Here is a 14642-nt window from a genome sequence, read left to right on the forward strand (position 1 = left end):
CCATCTGGCTCTCTACAGAAAATGTCTGATTCCTGCTGTAGAACAACCCACCACTGCTACTGCCTTCTTCTCCTCTGCTGTCATTCTTGATATAAGAATTCACTACTTTCCTTCCCTCATAACTATGGGTTGGCCAGTCAAGGGTCTCAAAGGGTTAATTTACAGCTCAGAGATTCACAAAAAGGGAGATCCCCATCTCAGTGTCTTGGGTTCCTCACCAATGTCTTTAGACATTTACTCTCACCAGCATTTTGATTTTAAAATGACCTAAGAATAGGCCAGGTAGTCTCTGCTATTCAGTGGGCCTATTTAGTTCTACAGTAGGATACGATCCTTATTGACACTTGTTTTGATACCACTTTTAGAGGCTGAACATAGATGCAAATGCGAGAACCCATTGCCTTCCAATCTCCCTCGTGACGACGGGTCCTGTGTAAAAAGTTGGAACCCAGAGGTCTTCAGCCTGTTATAAGCGCTTATCTCTGCTTCAGAGGAGTTTAGCAAGATTCAAATTTATATCAATCTCTGGGCAAGGATCATCCCTCTTTCAATGGGGGCCAACAATCTTTCTTCAGGGTTCCCAACAGTCCCTTTCCTTAGGACCTTACGTTGTGAGGAGGCAGTGTCACCACCACCAACAGAGAATGAGTGTAAATCGTATGGGCCCGGTTAGTCAGGGGACCATGGGACCTGCCTGAGATTCCCTGGAAGTCACATCACTGGCTAGCCAGGAGTAGCCCCATCCTTCAAACCCCAACTGAATCTGAAGGGGCTCTTGGAGGTTGATGCTAAGCAGTTTCCTCACTGACCATGTGCCCACCGGCTCCAGGGCTCCCTCCAAACTTGCTTGGCCTGAGAAAAATAGACCCAGAGAGTCTGGCATCATGTACCATGAAATCTGACTGCAGTCTTTCATGGGCTAATCTCTAGAGAGATCACTCAGCTCCCCAGTGCGTAAGAGATAGTATCATGAAAGAAGTACAAAGTCTACTGGAATGTGTTGAGGTGTATGCTACCTTCCCTATCCCTCCAGCTTTGCTGCAGGTCAACACACAGCTGTTCTAACCTTATACCAGCCCCAATTTGGAGGCAGGAGAGGATGGCTAAGTCTGTGAAACAAACAGCCACAGCAGCCCTGAACTGCTCTGGACTAAGGGATTTCTGTACTCTCAGGAACAGCAGTCCCAATCCTGATGGCAAGACTCTTCAAAGGCACCATTAAATTCACAAGTATCGGTGCAGTCTTTTTGTCCTGAGAAGAATGACAAAATCACATTGTGGTGCCCATTCAAAGCATGTTGAATCACCCCAGGCCTATAGAAAACCGGACTCCCTACAAGGCAGAGGCACCAAATGCCTACTGATCAGTAAGCAGAGATCCAAGTGGGAAGGAGGGAGAAGTTACCCGGCTTCAGACAGCCAGCTTTGTGTTTCTACAGTATCTCTGTCCAGTCACACATTCAAAATCACTTACAGACAACAACTTGTCACATCTGAAACTATTTTTTCCTTACTTCACAACAAATTGTCACATCTTAAACTATTTTTTCCTCACTTCCAAGGCCATGTTAGAATGTTTCCAAACTGTTCTCTTAAAGAGACTAAGTTATCAACCATATCAAGGTAAAGACAGGAAAAGCAAGATCTGGGCACACAGAGTCCCTGACCCACAAAAATCCTATTTGAAAAGCCCAGATGTTAACTGATTGCTGGGAACTTGAGATAAATTTTTCCTACAGGAATCACGTAGCCTGCTTAACTATTTGATCAAGGTAAAACTGCATACTATGTGGCTAGCTCTGTCCTGAGGGCCAAACAGATTTATCTCATGAGTACGTGCAGTGAATACATGCCTAGGTTCCATCATTACCTCTGGTCTCACAGATAACAAAAAATTAAGGTTGAAAGTTGAAGTGACTTCCCCAAGGTCACAATGACAACAGCTAACAGGACCTGGATTTGAACCCGGCAGCTGGACCTCAGAGTATATGCTCTCAACCACTTTGTAATACCACCGCTCTCCCAGAAACAGTGGTTGGATCAACCCTAATCCATACCCCCAAATCTTCTGTGCAGAAATGAAGGCTGAGTTCCAATCTGAGATGCCTTCAGTCACTGTCTGAGGAGCAGGAAGGGGCTGCCTGATGCCCTGAAAGGGTCTGGTGTCTGTCCGGGGTTCTCCTGGAATGGGATAAAGGCCTGAGATTCCAGATGGTTCTTGTGAATGTGAAACAGAGGACATCTGTGCTAGGGACTGAATGTCTCCCCCACAAAATTCCTATGTTGGAACCTAATCCCCAATGTGATGGTATTTGGAGATAGGGGCCTTTGGGAGGTGATTAGGTCATGAGGGTGGAGCCCTCATGAATGGGACTAGTGCCCCGTATAAGAAGAGACCCCAGAGAGTTTTCTTCCTCTCTCTTTGAGCTTTACCATGTCAGGGTACAATGCAAACCAGACACTGGATTGTCTGGGACCTTGATCTTGGAATTCCCAGCCTCTAGAACTATGAGAAATAAGTTTGTCGTTGAAGCCCCCCAGTCTATGCTATTTTTGTTATAGCAAGTCAAACTGACTAAGACAGTCTGTGTCCTATGTTCCCAAACAAGCCCTACACCAGTCAGGGGCCCCCTATGCTTCCAAATGAAGAAGTTTCCATAACACGAATCATACCACAGTAACTCAAGGAGCCCAAAGTGCCATTTGAGTTTAGTGATATTTTTTTAAATGTAAGTTCATTTTCATCATAAAAAGGCCTTGCATTTCTCTTCATACAGGGCAATAACGAAACTAATCCATCCTCTAATAAATTTAGCCAATGATTAATAAAATCAGTGTCAGATAAAGGCATCATAAACTGGAGAAAGTAATGATTAAAAAAAAAGTTGCAATGCCAGCTTAGTCTTCTGTGGTCAAAAGAGAAGATATTTATTGATAAGACTGACGTGAAGTAATTATCAATGACTGCGTAGCAGCTGGAGTGAGAAAGGCCTACCAGCACTTGCGCATGGGCCCCCAGTGGGAACTAAACAGAGCTGGGCCAAGATGGGTGACATTTTTTGATATACCCACATTCATTCCTGGCCACTCAGCAATTCATCTATGGCACCTCCAGACACACAAATTCCCTGAGTGCTCACAAATTCCCTAAGCCTTGAGTTGGTGAAAAACCTTAGAGACCGTCCAGAAATCTAGACATGTCTTTGAAGCCTCTTTCTTTCATCCTATACTTCCAATCAACCAGCAAGTCTTTCTGCTCCACCTCCAAAATAGTTTCTGAACTTGTCCATTTTCACCAACGCCCCTGCTGCCACCCGGTATCTGGCAACCAGCATCTTGTACCTCTCATTGGCTTCCTTGTGTTTATTTTTTTTTTATCAGTCCTTCTCAAGACCGCACACATACATTTTCCATGTGTAATCCAAATAACACTACACCCTGCTTAGTTAAAGCTCCAGAAGTCTCTCCTGCACCTAGAATAAAATACAAATTCCTTACCAGGTGTATTCATTTCCTGCGCTGCCTTAACAAAGTACCATAAACTAGATGGCTTAAAACAACAGAAATTGATTCTCTCACACTTCTGGAGGCCGGAAGTTCAAAATCAAGGTGTCAGGACGGCCATACTCCCTCCGAAGATTCTAAAAGAGAATCCTTCCTTGCCTCTTCCCTAGCTTCTGATATTGGGCGTCAATCCTTGGCATTCCTTTGCTTGAAGCTGTATCAATCCAATCTCTCTCTGCCTCTGTCATTAGGTGACATTCTCCCTGTGTCTCTGCCTTCTCATGCACTTTCCTCTTCTTATGCCAGTCAATTTTAATTAGGGCCCACTCTAATGACCTCATCTTAACTTGATTACATCTACAAAGACCCTATTTCTAAATAAGGTTACATTCATACGTACCAGGGGTTAGGACTTTAACATATCTTTCTGGGGGACATAGTTCAACCCACATCACCAGTTCTACCCAGCTCCACGTGGTCTGGCCCTGCCCCCCACATCTTGCACAGCCTGCCCTCTCACACACTGGGATCCCACCATTCCAGCCTTCTCCTCATCTGAGCACGCATCATGCTCAACCCATCACACTAGTTGAATTTCTGCCTGGATCACATTCTTTCTTATCTTTGTATGACTGGCTCCTCCTTATCATTCTGCTTAAATGTCAATCCCTCCAAAAACTCCCCTCTGACCTCCTAATTTAAAGGGTTTCGGAAAATCACATCATCCCATCTCAATTCTCTGCATAGCAGTTGTCACTCTGATACTGCCTGATGCGTTTGTTTGCTTCTTGTCTGTCGTCTCCCACAGGGATATCAGCTCCAAGAGGGTGGGGCCCTTGTCTGTCCTGTTCACGCCTGTAGCCCCATTCCCAGAACCATGCCTGGCATTAGGCTCTCAATAAATATACATTGAATAAAGGAATGAGTAAATTCTTTATTTTATAAAGGAGGAAACTAAGGGGCAGCAAAGTGATCACATGAATATTTCTACTAAACCACACATCCTGGATATAGAATGTGGATGTCCCTCTACACCAGTGACTAGCAAACTTTTTGTAAAGGGACAGAGACTAAATATTTTAGGCTTTGCGGGCTATACAATATGTGTCAATAACCACTCACCTCTGCCATTGTAGCACCAAAGGCGATCAGAGATAATATGTAAATGGACAAGTATGGCCATGTTACAATAAAACCTTATTTATGGACACTGAAATTTGAATTTCTGATAATTTTCATATGTCACAAATATTTTTCTTCTTTTGATTTTTTCAACAATGTAAAAATGTTAAAAAAAATATTTGTAACGTGCAGGCCATACAAAAATAGCAGACTGGATATGGTCTGAGAGCTATAGTTTTCCATATAAATTCATGTACTAGACTTTTTGGAACGCACACTAGTAATTGTAACTCATGCCAAGCCCTGTACTCAGCACTATGGCATGAGAGCACATACCTGGTATTAATGTTATTATCCTCATTCAAGAAATAAGAAAAACTGAAGCTCAGGGATATTAAATGACTTACTCAAAATGATACAGAACTAAGTGACAGCCTTAGAATTGAAACTTAGGCAGTCTGACTCTATTAAGTTATACTCTGACTTTGTTGCATAATAAATTATATTAATACCAAATGATATTAACAACAAGCTAAAAGTAATAGCTAACTATTATGCCAGGAGCCATTTATGGCACTTTACATAGATAAGTTAGTACACATTCCTCACAGCAATTCTATGAGGCAAGAATATTTTTTAATCCCTATTTTACAGATGAGGAAATACAGGTGTGAGAGGTCACTCAGCTTGCAGGTGGCAGAGCCCAGAATGAAACCCAGGCCATCAATACCAAAGCATCCCTCCGGTCCAAGGCTCTGAGCACCTCCCCAGCCAGCCCTCCCCCCACCCCTCTTACCCCCCACTTACTGGCCACCTGCAGCCACACTCGGAACCACCGAGTCTTATTCAAGACCTCCCAGCAGGTGTAGTTCCCCTCATCCTGCAGGCTCAGTGCCTCGATGTGCAGGGAGCTGGCATTCTCCAGGGAGAAGCGCGGCTTGGCTGGCGGGAGGCTGGAATTGGAGGACAGGAGGAAGACAGGCTCCGAGTCATTCCGGTACCAGGTTACTAGACCCCTCTGTCCTGAGATGTTGCCACAGTGCAGAGTAATGTCCTCGTGCACTTCTCCAATGACGACAGCCTCCAATCCTGTACAAGGAAAAGTCAGGCTGTTACTACCTTTCTTGATCTCTGAACAATCTCCCTTTTGCACAGTCCCTCCAAATTAGGATTAAAAAAAAATCAGATGTATGTTTTTAAGATGCAATAACACACAGAGCCCCCCACCTTGTCAGGACCACTGGCCAGTACTTGACATTAATCACAGACAAACCCAGAATAAGATACCTGCCAATTCATACGCACAAGAATGGCTAAAATCAAGGAAAATAACACATGTTGGCAAAGCTGTAGAGAAAGTGGAACCCTTATGCATGGTTGGTAGGATTTTCAAATGGTGCAGCTACTTTGGAAAACAGTCTGGCATTTTCTTGCAAGGTTAAATGTACCATATGACTCAGTAATTCTACTCTCAGATGTACCCAAGAGAAATGAAAACATATTACACAAAACTTGTACATGCATACTCATAGCAGCATTATTCATAATAGCCAAAAGGTAGAAACAACCCAAATGCCCATCAACTGATAGATGGATAAATAAAATGTGGAATGTCCATACAATTGAAATATTATTTGTTCATAAAAAGGAATGAACTACTTGCTACAACATGGATGAGTCTTGAAAGCATTCTAAGGGAAAGAAGGCAGTCATAAAAGACCATATATTATGTGATTCCGTTTATCTGAATGTCCAATACAGACAAGTCTTTGGAAATAGAAAGTAATTAGCAGTTTAGGTCTGGAGGAAGTGGAGTAGTGGGAGGGAAGGGAATAGTGGGGAGTGACTGCTAATAAGAATAGGGCTTCTTTTTGGGGTGATGAAAGTGTTCTGGAATTAGTGCTGATGGTTGCACAATCTTATGAATATATTAAAAACTACTGAATTGTACACTTTTAAAGGGTGAATTTTATGGTATGTGAATTATATCTCAAAAGAGTTACTTAAGAAAAACCTGCCACCTGTCTCTGGGAATCCTCCCCATTTATGAAATAAAGAGTAAGAGTTATCTGTATTTAGCCTTTTGTCTGGTTAGAAGGGACGCCATCTGAAAGATGTGAAGCCAAACTGGAGACCCAGGATGTTCCTATTGTCTCCCCATTTTGGCCATACCATACCCAAAAGCCAGGACAAGATAGGAAAAAAAATCTAAGCCACTTTCTGGAAGGCAGAGAATGTCATCTAATGCTAAAGATTCCAAAAAACAGCAAGAAATGCTTCTGAACAATCATTTAAAAAAAAACAGGTGGGGCCAGCTCGGTGGCTCAGGTGGTTGGAGCACCATGCTCCTAACGCCAAGGTCTCCGGTTCAATTCCTACATGGGCCAGGGGGCTTAGCTCTACAGCTAAGATTGTGAACAATGCTCTTCCTGGAGCTGGGCTGCTGTGAACAGCCGGAGGTTGGCTTGAACTGCCGTGGGCTATACCGTGCGCTGCCAGGAGCGGCCGGTGGCCTGCAGCCATGTGAGCGGCCGGAAGCCAGCGTGAGTGGCCGGCAGCCAGCGAGAGCTGCCGGGAGTTGCTGTGAGCGGCCGACCCACTGCATGGGCCAGGGAGCTGCGTCCTACACAACTAGACTGAGAAACAACGGCTTGAACCAGAGTGGGAAGTGGGGAGGCAGAAGAAGGGGGGAGAAAGAGAGAGAGAGAGAGAGAGAGAGAGAGAGAGAGAGAGAGAGAAAGAGAGAGAGAGAGAGAGAGAGAAACAGGTGAGAATTATTTTTAAACAACATGTCTGGGATCCCAAGTTCTCAGTGGCAATCCCCACTGAGGAGAGAAGATGAACTGTACAATTACAAATGCAGCGTGTGTTCATGACACCTGCAGACCTGCCCCTTCCATGGCTCCTTGGCAAAGCAATAAATGAGCTTGGAAAAGCCCTGGTGAAACTTTAGTCTTGGAACTTGAGCTAACATTGCCTCCGCCTCCATGGAATAGAATGACATAATCACAGATGAACCCATTTTGAAGGCACTTCACTTCTCGTCCTGGCTTTGCTCACTCCATTCTTTTAAACTAACAAGGTGAAGGTGACCTTGGAGATTATTTAGCTGTGGCAGCCCTGTGGTCTGGGTTAAAGATGAGGCAGGCTGAGTCCTGGCTCAGTGTGAGGACTACAGTCATTGATGAGTGACGTCTGTGACTCGGACACAGAAAGGATAGTTCCTGAAGGTGGCCCGGTTCCATGCCTGGTGGTCCTATAACCCCTCCTTTCACAGTTGAGAAAATTGAGGTTCAGAAAGCTTAAATAATTTACTATGGTCCCATGTGAGTCACTGGGAGGGCTGGGATGACCATTCAGGTTTTCAATACTCTAGGTCACAGAGATTGCCTCTGGTCTCCCAACCAGACAGGGTGAGACAATAAAACATAGTAGTAGATTGTGTTACTAAAAGCCATCCACATGCTGGCCAGAGGGTCCCCTGATGTCCTCCAACCTTAAATTCAGAATATGGAACAAAAGAGGAAGCAATATAAATGACCATTTTCTAAGGCTGCCCTCACATTATCATTTACAAAGTTGGGATTGTACCCAAACCTTTGTTTTTTGCATCCTAGCAACTTTTCCCCAAGAATGACCCAGGGTTTACAATCAGAGATGACAGTGGAGGCATAAACATTGTATGGAGTTAAGCAACAGGAAAAAGACAATATATTTTTTTTTTACAAGACAACTCCCAACTTGAAAAACGAACAACAAAAATACATCAAGCTACCCTGCAAGCTACCGTGCAAACTACCCTGGCACGGTACCCGAAGGTGAACTTGGCCTGGACATCAAAATAACTGGGCATGTGTCAGTGGAGAAAGTGTTTCTGTGTGGCGAGCTGTAGCCAGCCTGAAAGCTGGTTCATTCTAGTAGGATGACTTCAATCCAGGGCCTGATGTCCCCAGGCCCCTGGTGTCCACAGCGCAGTAAACACTGCCAATAGTTGGGGAGAAGGGAACTTCCAGAGACAGCCAACTGGAGACTGTCTGTCCTCTTCTCCTCCCCCCAGCCCAGTGATCCATAAGTCAAAGAGGGCCAGGGTAAGTACTACAACAGGGAGACATGGGATGAATTTGGGGTAACATGCCCTAGATTAAAGGGGTGATCACTGCTCAGTTCCAGGTGGGAAAGCAGACCCTGTGCTGCCAGATCTTCAGATGTTTCCAGATAAACTGGAAAACTAGATGATGGGAAACTTTACTGTTTTTAAATGATTGCTCAAAACAAAACAAAATAAAAATGTGTGAGCGCCAACCAGTTAGGAACTTGTGACACTTGCTGCTAGGAAGCTCAGGGAGCAATTGCTGCAGGAACCTACAAGATGAAATCAGCTGGGTGTGCTGGACTGGGCCACACAGAAAATAGCCTTCCTCAAGTATCCTGGCAAACTACATAGTCACGTGGCTCCATCTCCTTTCCCTCCACCTGAGTCCTCTCACTGCTTGTCACACTGCCCTATGCACACCAGGCATGCATTCGCTGGAGAATTAAATTCAAAAAAATGTTTTTCAATCTTTCTATATTCTGCATACTTTGGTAACCAACCCTCTTTGTTGTTACAAGGCAGGGCACAGACAAAGCATTTAAGATCGTTTGCCAATCATCTCAAGTGTAAGAGGTCATGTCAAGTGCAGGGGAAGTTTTAAGTAGGTCTTAAATTATTTCACACACACAAAAAATTAAGTGACATAAGAAGGCACAGCTTTGAATGTGCTAGTACACATAGGTCCGCTTGCAGGGCTGTGCGGAGAAATCCACAGGTTACAGGTGTAAGGCTGAGCTCCACCTCAGGCAGAGGGAGGAAAATAAAGGAGCCTTGAGTTTGAGCACCAGTGCAGCAGGTAAAACCAGAAGGGGAATTTACATCCGACATTCTAAAAAATAAAACATTTCCCCCCCTACACCTGCCTCTTCTATTTTCCCAGTTTCAAAATTCCCATCTTCAGTTTACCCAATTTTCCCGTTCCCTCTCCGCAGGCCCCTGCAGTCTCACAGGCTACCCACTCCAACAGAGTGGAGATAACTTGCCCTCCCGAGCGCCCGGGAAAATTCCTTTCAGCAAAGAGAGCCGAGCTGCGAGCAGGAAACTCAAGACCCACTCGGGGTGGCTATGCGGCCACGGCCACAACTGGACCTGGCGGAGTCGTTGGGAATTTGGTCCCCGGCTCACCCTTCACCACTGTTGCCTGCCAAAACTCAACTTTTCCCTCCAGATCGTGGCCCTTACCTGCGGCGACCCCGCTGGCCAGCAGCGCCCCGAGGCAGACGAGGACCCAAGTCTCGGACGCCCGTGCGGCCATCTCGCCCCAGATGCGGGCAGGGGCTCTTCAGGCAACACAGAGTCTGGCTGGGCTGGGTGTGCGACCCCCAGAGATCCGGCCCCTAGGGTACCAAGTGCTCCTCCCAGGTCCTCGGAACGACGGAAAAGCTCTCCTTTCCGCAGCCCCCAGGAAGGATGCTTGGGGTGAGCCCGATGTTGGGGTTGGGAGCTGTGCGCGGCGTTCCCGGCTCGATCCTCTCTCCGGAGCGCCCGTACCGGGGTGGGAGGGCGCACCCCGCCCCCTGTGCCCGCCACCCACTGCCGCTCGAGGAAAACAACAGGAACGGGACTCCCTTCCGCCTCCCATCCAGGCGGGAGACCAACTTCCTCTACCTTGGCCCGGGAGGAGGGCTTTATGCAAAGGGCGCGCGCCCCAGCCGACTCTGGCCCCCGCGGGGGAGGAGCGCGCAGGCTGGGCCCTCCCCGAGCCCATTCCTCCCCGGGAGGCAGCCGGGAGTCTCGGGGACAGCTGGGCCCGGCAGAGCCCTGCAGCTGCCGCAGGACGACACCCCTGCCGCTGCCCGCCGGCTGCTCCCTCCGGAGCGCTCCGGTTGTAGCACCCGCAGGAGCGTCGCGAGCCGGAGGGACCCGCTGCCAAGCTGCAGAATTCAGGGTCCCCTCGGTGTCCCAGCTGAGCTACTCTAGGGATTCCCATTTGCTGTCCTATGTTCCGGGCGGACACCAGGGCCGCCATCGCTGCCTTTTTCTACCCTCTGCAGAACGAAGGCAAGTCTAGAGCAGGAGAAAGATGATCCCTTAGACTTCCGAGCCAAAAGCAGCCACGAGACTCCTGTCCTATTAACTGGCCGAGACCGCCCTGTCAGAGTGAGGGCCCAGGGGCCCGCGGAACTCGGTTCTCGGGAGCTTTTTCTGTTTTTCCTTTTTAGTTCCACCACCCCCATCCATTATGATTCCCGGAAAACTGGGGCTAACCTTCCTCTCTTCTCTGACACACCCGCATCACATCTTTCTGTCCTAGGGAACCCAGTGATGAGATCCGCAGGAAGAACTGACACTTGAAACGGCCCTACCAGATAATTCCTCTTTTTAAAAAAATTGCAATTAATACAGTAAAACAGTAATTGTATGCTCTAGGAGGTGAAGATAAGGGTGTTTGTATTCTTTCAACTTTTCTATTTTTGAAAATCTGCCCATCACGTCATCATAAAATGTTGGGGGGCGGGGAACTGCTAATAAGAAAATCATTCGTCCTGTTGCTCAAAGGCTCCTTGTTGAAATACTTCTTCCATCATGAAATCCTCTTGAAACCAATAAAAAACGTGTGTTTCGTCTGATAGACTGAGCCATGAAGTGGCACCGTTCCTTTTTTTCCTCCTCTTTTGCTCAATGATTGTCTCTCTAAAGCCAGCTCCTGAATTTTCCTGCTTTCCCTCCCCCTTTAGTTTTGTTTTTCATCTTTTACTTTGCGATGGAAAGTAAGGTCTATTCCTGTATTCCCAGAGCCTGGCACCTTGTTGTCGCCCAATACATATTTATTAAATAAACAAATGAAAGCTCATTGGTGTTGATATTGTAGCTCCTCAAGCTTTTCTGACAAACACCTCATGTCATCACTGCAGTTAATAAGGTATCAGTAAATTCCGTAATTGGCAAGTTTTCAGCTGAGGGTACGGAATTTTCTGTGACTCTGGTAGTGCCTTGCATGGGGAATTGCACAGAGCAGACCCTCCTGATGTATTTGCTGAATCAAATGCATGGTTCTTTCAACCCAACCAGTTCTCTACCCCCTAGAGGATCAATTTCCTTTAGGATGTTTTACAATGCTGACAATAGTACCTCACATTTGCATAGCTGGGGCCTTTCTCCAAAGCTACTTTAGAAACTTGATCTCACTAGGCCCTCCCTAAAGCCCTTGTACCTAAGGAATCTATCAATCCCCCGTTTTAAGTGTGAAAAACTGACAGTTCTAGGAAGTTAAGCTTCAGCTCACAAAGCCAGTTGGTGGTAAAGCCGGGACTGGAACCCATGTCTGTCTGACTCCAAGTCCTGCCAAACAACGCTCTCTAATCTTGTCACTCACACAAAGGCTGTCATGGTCTGGATGCTTTGGGTATCACCAGGACAGCAGACATGGGCATTTCCCTGAGCGGGGCTTGAAGGAAGCCTTGAGACCATTCTGTCTGGGACAGAGCTGGCTCAGGAAACACCCACCCGCTCTAACCCTGAGACAAGAGCTGTTAGGAATCGCCCTGCTCTAACATCTGGTCATACGTATTTCAGGCCACTCTGGACAGTAGAAAGTGCCCTGCCTAGAACAGTGACCAGGGAGTTGAGAGTTCACCGTGGGGTCCCTAGCAGGATAGGGGCCTTTCAGAGCTCTGGTTTCATGATGTGCAGCTGATAGCAAACATCCACCTCATGGGATGCTTGTGAAGGTAAAGAAGCGGACTTGTATGAAGAGACTCAACAAAGGTCTTGAAGGTACCGCCTTGGGGCCTATCATTTGAGATGAGCCCGGACAAAGCCTGTCAGGGGTCTTAAATCCCACAATCACATTAAACATGGGGCTCAAATACCTGCTCAGGCTGCTACACGAGGCTATTTTTGTTCTGTTTCGTTTACACCTCCCATCAACTGAAAAAATTACTCTGGGCTAAGTGCTTTATGTACATTAGTTCATGGAATCCTCAGCACAAACCTGAGAGGTAGGCATTATCATTCCCAATTTACAGATGCCTCAAAGAGGCCCAGTTACACAGCAAATACATGGGAGAGCCCCGGTTTGAACCCAGGTGTGAGGCTGTGTCACCTGGATCAATCTTGGAAGGAGGAATAGAATGGGTTTCCTGCCCGATTCCATAGCCAGCGCTCCTGTAGCCTGGGTCTTTGAAGCCGTCAAACAACCTATTATTTTTACCCCACTATTCCTCTTGTCATATCCCATCCCTAGAGGTAATGCTGAAAGGTTTCTCAGCAACACCACGCTTCTCCTGGAGATATTCTCCCGGGGGCTTCAGAAAGGGCGGGATAGCCAGAAACAGCTGGGGGTAGCAGCCTGGCCCCTCAGGTCCAGCTCTGGACCCCTCACTTCAAGAAGTACTGTGAGGAAAATGACACAATCCTACCTGTGCCTCTTTGGATGGACCTAGAACCCACAGGCTGGCATCTCAAGGAACAGGGACAACAAAATCAACCTGGCGTGTCCTCTGGAGAAGAAAGCCTACTAAACCTTCCAGAAACACCGCTTTGTCTCACCTCCCCTCTGCCTTCTGCCCAGAAGAATTGGAATACAGATGCTATAACAAGAAAGTTCCAAAAAGAAGCTGGCAGGATGAGATGGAAAAATAGAAAATGGACACGTGTCAAATGAGTCTACTCTTTTTGACCAAAGCCCAGCCTCTCCTTTCTGGACTCGAGACCAGGAGGGTGAAATTTGGTGTCTCTGCGTAGCAAAGAACTACAGGACTTGGAAGGCAGATCCACCCCCATGAGGCAAAATGGCACTTGCAGAGGGATCAGGAACATGACCGTCCAGTGCCCTGAGAAATGGGCAGCCACAAACTGAAGAGAGGAGGACGGCTCACTCACCCTAACAGATGAAAGCAGCCCAGAGGTGTGCCGGTAAATGTTTAACCTCTGCCTCTCTGCCTGGTGGCAGTGGGGTGATTTGTAGCATTCAACATTTCCCACGGTATAAATGCTTTTATGATAGCCAATTTCAAGCTATGACTGTGAGGTGACTGAACCCTAGGCACAAGCAGCTGTCCCTAGCCAGTACCAGTGGAGCCGTCCCCACTGTCCCCCAATGAGACAACTCTGAGGTGGAAAACTTTTGACAGGATTACCCAGGAAGAGACCTGCTGGGAGCCAAACAGATAACTCAGGTAGAAAACACTCTTTTATCACTCTCCTGTTCTTTGATCTGCCACTCACCTCTTGAACGCATTTGTTGGCCACAAGCTAAAAGTTATTTTCCCAACTCCAGTGGGACATAGGGATTGACAACCATAAGTGTGTTCAACTTATGGGGATAGAGGAATTTAGTAAACTCAGAGTAGCCAGAGTAGCACTTTTTTGAAGGTGACATACCTTTTTTTAAAATAGCATTTGCTTTTTACCCTGATTATAAAGATAACATGCTCATTCTAGAATGAAAAAAAAAAGCAGAAAAATAGAAAATAAAATGTAACCATAACCCATCTAGAAATAATCACTATCATCTCTAGAAACTTCTTGTCATTTCTGCCGCATTCCAGTGTGTGTGGTGTTTTTTTTTTTTTACAAAGTTGTAATGACATTTACACAAAGTTTTGATTCCTGCTTAGAAGTATACATTGTGATTTTCTGCCAAGTAATTATTCTTTTTAACGGGAAAAGTAATAAAATACTAATGGTAAAAAAAAAAGATCCAAATGAACCTTGCAGACATTATTCTAAGTAAAATAAGCTATTCACCAAAGAACAAATACTATGTGATTCAACTTATTGGAGGTACCTAGTGCCGTACCTCCAACTTATTGGAGATACCAAATCCCTAAAGACAGAAAGTAGAAGGTTGGTTGCCAGGGACTGGGGTGGGGGAGAGGGGAGGTCGGGGAGAGATACGGGAGTTGTTGTTTGAAGTGTATGTAGTTTCAGTTTTGCAAGATGAAAAGAGTTCTGGAGATGGGTGGTGGTGATAGCTGCA

General features: G+C 46.2%; 1 protein-coding gene across 2 annotated transcripts in view; it reads right to left on the minus strand.

Moving 5' to 3' along the window:
• VSIG10 (V-set and immunoglobulin domain containing 10) overlaps nt 1-10325 on the minus strand; it is a 30391-nt gene extending 20066 nt beyond the window's left edge. For both annotated transcript variants that reach the window (XR_013992534.1, XM_081037768.1), the window contains exons 1-2: nt 9902-10325; nt 5434-5715 (exon numbers count right to left, since the gene is read on the minus strand). Coding sequence is in view for 1 of the 2 variants with exons in the window: in XM_081037768.1 (XP_080893894.1) it covers nt 5434-5715; nt 9902-9974 (355 nt within the window). In the remaining variant the exon portion in view is untranslated. The remainder of the gene's footprint in view (nt 1-5433; nt 5716-9901) is intronic.
• Nucleotides 10326-14642: the final 4317 nt, after the last annotated feature.

This window comes from Rhinolophus hipposideros (assembly GCF_964194185.1).
Source record: "Rhinolophus hipposideros genome assembly, chromosome: 24".
NCBI lineage: Eukaryota > Metazoa > Chordata > Mammalia > Chiroptera > Rhinolophidae > Rhinolophus > Rhinolophus hipposideros.